The following is a 10000-nucleotide window of genomic DNA, read 5'->3' as shown; positions in this document are numbered from 1 at the left end:
CATCAGGCTTGTATAAACCTCAAAGGATCCACTAAAATTAATTTTGGTATGGTATTTCCAGCTGTGTATTTACTGTTCCATCCTTGAAGGACAGCCAGAACTCAAGACATTGAGCCATTTCCTCATCAAATTGTATTGATAAATATCATATTTTGGTAACACTTTACAATAAGGGTCCATTCATTAACATTAGTTAATGCATTAGGTATCATGAACAAACAATGAACAACGTATATATTTTTACAGCATTTTTCGATCTTTTTTTATGTTAGTTAATAAAAATGTGTTCATTGTTAGTTCATGTTAGTTCATAGTTCATTGACTAATGTTAACAAATGCAACTGTAAAAGTATTGTTCATTGTTAATTTACATTAACTAATGTTGTTAATCTAATGTTAACAAATAGAACCTTAAAGTATTACCAATATTTCACTATTTCATTAGTCTTCTCACTTGCAGCTTATGGGGACTTTATTGACACTGGCAGAAAGCCATAATAGATTTTACAGAGTAAAGAATAGTGTATCATGTATACACCTTCATGGTGGGCAACATGTTGAACTAAATACTTTTAGGTTATGATGCTACAACAAGAAGTTAAGATGAGTAGATGAAAGCAGAAAAATACTTCTGGTTTGAATGTTCAAAAATTCTGGCTCTTGCATGCTGTTCACATTTATGTTCTTGACCGATGTTTCCCTCCAAATAAAATTGTGTTTTTATGTTAATGTGACAGTTTTATCAAGGCAGGCAGTAGCTCATTGTAACTATATGAAGACCTGCAATCAATTACCAAACAAACTTTGACCATATTCATTTGAATGTATAAATCATAGCACTTTTATTCAGCATATTGCATGAGAGAGTCATATGGTGCCATATGCAGCCAGAAGTCTGATAATTCCAAAGAGGCCTCTGTGCTGTTACAGTATTGCATTAACTGTTCTCCTGTAGGCTTGTCTCACATGTCTCCTGTTAAAATGGTTTGGATATGATTTGTACACTCTCAATACTCTTTTCTTCACTCCACTGCTCACTGCTCTCATCAACCACAAGAGAGAAAAAGGTTAAATCACCTCCCAAAATGGCAACTCTCCATAAAGGCATACCATATACCAACTGCCCAAATAAAAAATATGTCTCACTCAGACAAACTATTAGAATTCTGTGAACATTTAGGTTAAAATGTCCTGTAGATTCACTTATGTTGCGAACAAAATTTTTAATTCAATAGATTTAATTAAATCACATAAAAGATATAATTACATTTGTGATTTATCCAAAGTATGTCACAGTATGTCAGTCCCCCTGGAGTAAGTAAGGCCTAATTGACCTGCATATTGCCACAGTGGTGGCAGAGACAAATGAGAAACAGCCGTGACTGTCAGTAGTCCTGGCTCAAATTCAACAGTAGAAGGGTTTCCTCCACAAGAAGGTATTTTTGCATGGTGATACTTGTAGGTTAAAAAATAAGCTGCTTTATTTATCTGATATGATATGGATGTTATCTTAAGTAACACTGCCTCTAACCCAAATGTTACCTCTGCTTTAAATATGTAATTTATATTGATTAATGTCTACCCGTCTATTTAATTTAATTTTCCTTCTCGCTATTCAGAAAACTGCATTGCTGGAATTAAAAGGGCAGTCTTTAAAGAAACCAATAAATAATATGCTGTTTTTAAGCCAAGTTATATTGGATTTTCTCTCCAATACTGATTTTCCAGGGGTCACCCTTGAAAGAATGCTAAATTGCTCCTCACATTACTCTATTAAACACAATTCAGAATTCCCACAATTCTTTTAGATTAAATGAAATAGATAATTAAACAGTTTTTTTTTTTTTTTTTTGTTCGTATATTAACATTATCTAACATAGTTTTGCAGGAAGTTGAGAAAATAGGAACATAGCTATATGGCAATTCTGAACCACAATGGAAAATAGCCATGTTGCCATATGTCAGTCCCCTACCACAATGAAAAATCCTCAGCTCCATAGATTTTTACTGAGAGTTAATACATTGGATAACCTTTGAAGCTTTTACAGTAATAATTGCCATTGACTGTGCAGCCCAATCAAAGACCGTCAAGTACCTCATATAGTGATGTGCTTTTATTGCAGTATTGATCTCTAATGCTGTAGCAAAAATCTATATTTGATTCAGTCATGCCAGTTCAGGAAAGTACAGCTAATCTAGCAGACTGTAGTGTGTTCTTTGTTGGGGCTCTTGGGCTTTTCACAGGTTATGAGGATGGGGTGTGTTTAAGGAGGGCGGTGCTGAGTGTGTTTGTGTGAATGGTAATTACTTGGGCTAGACTGACTTGACCACACTGTTGACTTCACACAATGGCTAGAGGCTCCGCCCCAAAACTGCACATGCTGTCCAATCAAAAGCGGGGGGTTGTCAGGAGGTTGGTGACAGTGATTTCTTTGCTCTTGTTGTGGGAGAGAGCTGAAAGGGAAAATTATTTCTTAGCTTTCTCTTTCCTTTTAATTTGAAAGTCTGAGTCCAGACAGGATTGTCTCTGCACAAGCTCAGGAAGTCTATCTGTTTGGCTGGAGCCGCATGTAATTTTTTTTTTTTTTTTTTTAAATACTGAAAGCTTTCTATTTTACAGACAGAAGGTAAGTCTTTGTTTCTTGTATTTTGAATTTCAAATTCATGTTTAGATCATTGTGAAACATTAATGTGCCTTTATTTTTTTTCTAAATATTATTTTGTGTGATTGTGGGTTGTATTTTATTTTATGTCTTGGCTGTTTTTTAATAGTGACAAGTTTGTTTGTTTTAGCAAATTTTGTCCCTTTAACAAGTGGGTTATAAGTCAGACACTGTAACATGAAATAAATATTAATCAGGGTTTAGGCTCTCTCAGATATGTTTTGAATTTTAGAACTTACTATGTTGAAACAGCCAGAAAAGTGTTGGTTATTTGTGTGGCTTTTCAGATCACTAAAGCAATTAAAAGGCCTCTCCTTTAGTTCTTAAACCAGTCAGACAGCAACTGACCTTTGAAGCTCATTTACATTGAATTAATTGGCAATTACTTCAAAGAATTCATTTATATACATGAAAGACCTCCTGTTTTTTTAGAATGCAGCATTCTGTACAACTTTTGAAAAATCAGCGCATAACAATGAAATTGTTTGTGTATGTGTGGGTTACTGGGTTAACATTCAACCCACTTGATGCAATAACTATTTTATGCTCTTCGCTATTAATGAACTGCTTTTAAGTCCCCACATGTCCACGAGCTGGTCTGTAACCTAAGAGCACTTGGGTTTTGAGCTGAAAAGACTTGAGAATACAGGCCCCTGTGTATGTTCTAACCTCTGGGTCAGTGGAGCTGATTGCTGTTGTGGTGTCAGTCGTTATATATGTGTGATCTCTGGAGACCCTCAAACCCAGAGTGTCATTGCCACAAGATTAATGACACTCTTCTGTTTGCTCAAAATGTCATGATATATTAGAGCTGATTCATTTATACCCCGTAGAGATCCATATGTTACTTTCAGTGTACTAGACAGTATTATCTCCCAAAACGATAAAGAGCAACAAAAAATAAAATAAAATAAGAAATAACACAATACATTCCATAACACCTGTTTGTTACTTTACACTGCAAAATATTCCTGATCCATGAGATAATTGTGTGCAATGTCTAAAGTTGGATTTTGAGGTAATTTGATCCAATATTTAATCTTTTTTTTAATGTTGCAAACACTGATGGAAACAGCACTAGAGCATGTTGATGTCCTCAAAGGATGTGTGTTCAGTTTTAATGATTAACCTTTTAGGTCATCATGCCTTACTGCTCCTTAAAATTCCAGGGGCAGATGAGAGAGAGCTTCCATTGTAAGACATTTTAACTATGTGGTTGGAAGACGTCAGCAAGGTATGCAATAGTAATTGAATAATGCACAAATTTAATGCAGTTCGGATCATTAGAATTTTTAGGTTATAGTGTCCTTCAGAACATGGGTCCTTGTTATAATATTTGACCCCATCCATCCCAAACATCTGCGATTTTGTCCCTTTATTCAGGGGCTATTACCTTGTCATTATTTTGTTAAAAGAATGATGTTGAAGATAAATGGGTAGATTTATCTTATAGCTGTGAGTGGAGTTTCAGCAGGCGTAATCAAGAGTAGATGTTGGTTGATAAATTACCCTTGTAACCAGGGCTGTAACCAGGGTTTGAAAATTAGTGAGGTCTGGGGTGGGGTGCCAAGAATTTTACCAAAAGTACAGTTATGTTTTTAACAATAATGTTGTGAAACATCAGCTACTAAAATGAATGAAATAGCATAACCCTTCATCATGGCCAGTGTTTGAATATTTGATATATTTCATACTGTAGTCTGTACTACAGATAGTATAGTGCACTACTGTGCTTGAATGTTTTGAATTTCAGATAATGTCATGATGATCACCAGGAGACCCCTTAGTTCCCCTGGGCATGAAGATAGGCTATAGAGTTTTCTATTAGAAGATATGAGGATTTTTTTCTCCAGGGACTCATATGCTATTTTATGTTTTCTAAAGTCATACAATTGCTGTGTGTGAGGAACCGAAATTGCGAAACTGTTACCTTTGAGACACAAAACTTTCTAACTCCAGGGAGCACTTGATAGCTCAGAAAACCGAATCCTCCATTGATCCGCATTCAAATATCAGGACATTTTTATATCTAATTGGAGACATTTTTAAACTGGACAGTAATACAAAAAATATATATATAATTATAATAATTATATATACATATATATAATTGCAATGATTCGTACCTGTGGATACTGGATAGGGTACCGCTGCAGCACTATTTATACAATCATTTCTCATCCAGTAATAATAAACAACTGTGATTAGTGCAATCTCACCAGCGCTGAGAAAAGTGTCAGGTGCCACGCAACAGCGCCATGTATGTGCTGGACATCTGGACGGTCTGGACCTCTGGACAGTAATTTACAACCAATTAATGATTAATTTTTTGAATAGATATTGAACTAAAGATTCAGTGCGCTGCACTGCATCATGAACTTGTCTGATATAATTCACAATTAAAAATGGTAGTCACGTGTTGTTCAGTTGTAGCCTATAGCTTCAAATTGTATTATTGAATATGAAAAATTTACCGAGGTTCGGACCTCGTTGACCTCATAGCTGGTTACAGCCATGTTTGTAACAGAATATAATGATTAGATAGTCTTCATAATGTACATACATAATCTACGTGCATCTCTTTTACTGGCGTTTACAATGGCTCTTTATATCCCAGTTATAAACATTCACCTGTTGACATGTAGGACAATTACTACACTAGGAGGCTCTCTGTCTTTTGATGCTCAGAGGAAAACAGCTTTAACTTGACCTATCTTTTAACTATTTATTTTAGGTGTCACTATCAGTGTGTTAAACATGGCAACAGATCTGGCCTTAGTCCCTATTGTTGTTCAGCTTCTTGTTGATTTGGTGACAAGTGACAACATCAACTTCTACAATCTCATGCCTGCTCTAGAAGGTGAGTGTTTATCTAATCACAATCAAGAATCACATTTTCATGATATTTTTATTTGAATGTACATTAACCAATGATCATTTAAGCACTATTTCATGTAATAATGTTTGTTTTTTGTTAATGTTATTAATTAAAGATAACTTCCAGTGACTTTATATTTATAAAACAAAGTGTTGATGTCTTTACAGCTACCCCGTACCCCAAGAGTTTCAAGTGCTTCACATGTGAACAGGCCTCAGACAACTACAACTGTAATCGCTGGGCAGAAGATGTATGGTGCCCTCAGAGTGAGTTTAGCTGTAAAACACAAACCCAGCACTCACTGACCTTCACACTCACAGAAATCAGCATTAAAAAGATTACTGGGAGCCTTTCAAAAACTGCTATTTTAAAACCAGTGACATTTGCCTAAGAAATATGACCTGTTCTTGCAGTTTTTTCAGGTTACAGTAGAATGGATCACAAATATCTCAAGATTTAAATGGAACATTCTGTTTATTAGTTCACCTAAAAAATGGAAATTCTGTAATTTACTCACCCTCACTAACACTTTTATAAATGGATAGTTCACCCAAAAATGAAAATTCTCTTATTTCTCACCATCATGCCATCCCAGATGTGTATGACTTTGTTTCTTCTGCTGAACACAAATTAAGATTTTTAGAAAAACATCTCCATTCAATGCAAGTTAATGGTGGCCAGAACCTTGAAGGTCCAAAAAGGACATAAAGACATCATAAAAGTAATCTATATGACTCTAGTGGTTTAATCCATGTCTTCAAATGCGATATGGTAGGTGTGTGTGAGAAACAGAATTTAGTCCTTTTTTACTATACATTTTCACATTCACTTTTACTTTTACATTCTTCTTCTTTTGTTTTTGCTGTTTCACATTCTTTGTGCGTATCACCACCTACTGGGCAGGGAGGAAATTTCTAGCAAAAAAAAAGAGATCTGTTTCTCACCCACACCTATCATATCACTTCTGAAGATATGGATTAAACCACTGGAGACGTATGGATTATTTTAATGCTTTCTTTATGTGGTTTTTTGGAGCTTCAAAGTTCTGGCCACCATTCACTTGTGTTGAATGGACCTACGGAGCCGAGATATTATTCTAAAAAATCTCATTTGTGTTCAGCAGAAGAAATAAAGTCTTACACATCTGGGATGGAATGAGGTTGAGTAAATGATGAGAGAATTTTTATTTTTTGGGAGAACTATCCCTTTAAGCTTAAAAGCATCAGTCCCCATTTATTGTAATTGCACGGAAAAGAGCAATTTGTGTTTCATGGGGTGTGCAAATTTTCCATTAAATTATTACTTTCAGCAAATTACAACATACATTGAATTGTTCAAGTCAATATCCTTTTACATTCCTAATTTCCTGTTTCTTCCTCTGTAGATTCCCAGTACTGCATGACAGTACATCTCTTCAACCATCATGGGAAGACAAAGTTTGTTACCAAAAGATGTGCAGTGCATGAAGAATGTCTGTTAGTGGGCTGTAGACATCACAAAAATGGACATTACATAGTGAGTATCTACACATATATACTTGCACACACTCACACAAACACACATACACAACATTTCCACTCATAGATGCACACCAAATTCTACCACAAAATTATAAAGCACAATCTGTCCACCGAGCAAAATTCTTACTTAAAGCGATGGTTCACTCAAAAAAGAAAATTCTGTCATCATTTACTCCATTACTCATTCACGATGATGTTCGAAGCCCGTATGACCTTCAGTGGAGCACAAAAGAAGATGTTTGGCAGAATGTGAGGGACTGACTGCTTCAGTTCACATTCACCTTCATTTTATGGAGTAAAGAGCTGTTCTACTTTTGTGTTCTATTAAAGAATGAAAGTCATGCAGGCAAAGACACAAGGGTGAGTAAATGATGTCAGAATTTCTATTTTTGGATGAACTTACCCTTCAATGCACACACTTGCATACACAATCTCTTGAATAAACTAAATGTTTATAAAATCACCTTCTGATTCTTTCTAATACATTCTATCTTGCAGGAGTGTGTATCTTGCTGTGAAGGGATGGTTTGTAACATAGAACTGCCAACCAATCACACTAATGCAGTGTTTGCTCAGAGCCAAACACACAGTTCAGTGGCACCCACTTTCAGGACCCGGGATTCTGTGTTCCTGCTGATCCCAGTTCTCACTGGACTGTTACCATTTTGATACTCACCCTTAAGAACCTGTTCAGTGATGAACAGTATTCAAAAGAATGAGTCATCGCCACGGAGACAGCATCCACCATGGAATATTGCTACATCTGTCATGGGCAAAGTCCTCAGTGGGAAAGACTACAAATGAAATGGAAGACATGATTTGGACTCTGAAAAGAGAAAGCCAGTCAGCCAGTTGTGCAAGCACTGTGTACTGTCCTATCAGATTTGATCTGTCAATGGAATACTAGTACTGGTTACTAATGATGTGCTAAATAGGACAAGAAAACTGACATTTAGCTGCTAAGGCAGTGGATGTTTCTTTCGATGCATCCGAAACTGGATTTGTATTGACCAAATTGAGGCTGAAACTGAGCACTGAAAGCCTCTATGTGGGCAGGACAGCCTTGCTTGATGGCTCTGATCCCAGATTCTGTCAAATAACCCAAGCACAGCAATGAGAAGGTGTGGAACGTATTGTTCTAGTTTTCGGAACAAAAGCAGAAGTCTCTAAAAGAGATCTTGACTGCTGCATGAATATCTCAATGCTTTAAAGGCATAGTTCACCCAAAAATGAAAATTCCCTCATCATTTACTTGCCCTCATGCCATCCCAGATGTGTATGACTTTCTTTCTTCTGCACAACACAAACAAAGATTTTTGGAAGAATATTTAAGCTGTAGGTCCATACAATGCAAGTGAATGGTCGGATTGGTTGCTAAAACTATGAAGCTCCAAAAAGTACAAAGGCAGCATAAAAGTAATCCATAAGACTCAAGCAGTTTAACCCTTCTGAAGCGATCTATTTGATTTTGGGTGAAAACAGACCACAGTATAACACCTTTTTCCAGCCTGATCTCATGAAATGTATGTGACCCATGGCAGCAATTTTGCAAAACAAAATGAGTGCTTTACAAGTTTGGCTGCAGTTTCTCAGTGAAATGTCCAGCGGGGGGCGTCAAAAAGGATTGAAATAACGTTGTAATCAGATGAGGTTTTTAAGGTGAATTTTAGATGGGTGTTTTGATGAGTAAAACATACCTCCCTAACCTAAAACTTTAGCCTTAATGTAACCAGTAGTGTCCTAAATGATAAATGAGAGGTGAACAAAATAGACATCCTTAACCAACGCCTAAACCTAACCGATAGTGTTAAAATGCAAATGCGACATGAAAAGCAAATTTTCTGAAGCAACCACATTGTTTTGTGTCGCTTCTATGGCACTTTTGATTTACTTTCTCTTTTGTTTCAAGCGTCCTTGGCTGGTCTTGGAACTCATTGAATAAAACACACAGTTGTTGTAGCGCTTCTAGTGTTTATTTCACCAGGAAACTTCGACGAAACATAGAAAGGGGCAAATGTACCTATAGTAATGTTAATTCAATGAGATTAGATTGTCCTTTTCACTGTAAATCTTGCCTTTGCAGTCTCTAGGCACCATCATGATTACAAGCTCGATTGCACTTCTTGATGCAAGATAGCGCTAGGAGGTGTAATCAAGCTTTAAATCATGATCACCAAGAAGACTGCTATGCCAAGGTTTATAGTGAAAACTGATTGGATTACTGTCGAAGACATGGATTAAATCACAGGAATTGAATGGATTACTTTTTACTGCATCTATGTGCCTTTTGTAGCATTAAAGTTCTGGCCACCATGCACTTGCATTGTATGGACCTACAGAGCTGAGATATTCTTCTAAAAATCTTTGTGTTCTGCAGAAGAAAGAAAGTCATACTTATCTGGGATGTATTCCTGTATGAACATGGACCTGGATAAATCACTGAAAAGCTCTAATGAATTAAATAATTAAATGTGTATAGTTTGGGTCATTCTGATTTGACTAGCAGGCAAATACCTTTTTTTTCTTAGTATTTATTATTCAAAACAAAATACATGTGCACTGACATTTCCTTTAAAAAATGAAATTGGCCAATAAAACTGAATTTGATTTAAAAATATTCTTCTTTCAAGTACACTCTGGTTGCCAAAATTATTTGATATTACCTATAGTCAGTACATATTAAAATAAATATGGGACATATTTGTTTGCAAGTAAACAAAATAAATAAAAACTAGGGCTGCAGACTTGTAACAGTGTTTGTTTAATTTTTATTTAGATTTACCAACTTGACAGTATGGTTGTGCCCATGTGCTGTCCTAATTTTAAGCTGTTCTGACATACACTTTTATTTACGTTCAGTGGGTTGTAGTGCTGAATGATAGTTTCCCACATCAGAGTGTGTAAACTGTTCCTCGTATTTTTAATATATACTATCCGCC

The 10000-nt window shown here is 35.9% G+C and overlaps 1 protein-coding gene across 1 annotated transcript; it reads left to right on the top strand.

Annotated features, from left to right (window-relative positions):
• The first annotated feature begins 2490 nt into the window (after positions 1-2490).
• LOC127448151 (ly6/PLAUR domain-containing protein 6B-like) lies at positions 2491-9787 on the top strand. Its single transcript, XM_051710474.1, has 5 exons — positions 2491-2627; positions 5398-5523; positions 5709-5807; positions 6926-7056; positions 7560-9787. Exons 2-5 carry the CDS (start codon positions 5421-5423, stop codon positions 7728-7730), a joined length of 504 nt encoding a protein of 167 aa, XP_051566434.1. The 5' UTR covers positions 2491-2627; positions 5398-5420; the 3' UTR covers positions 7731-9787.
• The last annotated feature ends 213 nt before the right edge of the window (positions 9788-10000 follow it).

The sequence above is a fragment of the Myxocyprinus asiaticus genome, chromosome 11 (assembly GCF_019703515.2).
Source record: "Myxocyprinus asiaticus isolate MX2 ecotype Aquarium Trade chromosome 11, UBuf_Myxa_2, whole genome shotgun sequence".
Taxonomy (NCBI): domain Eukaryota; kingdom Metazoa; phylum Chordata; class Actinopteri; order Cypriniformes; family Catostomidae; genus Myxocyprinus; species Myxocyprinus asiaticus.
This window is presented reverse-complemented; position numbering and strand designations above follow the sequence as displayed.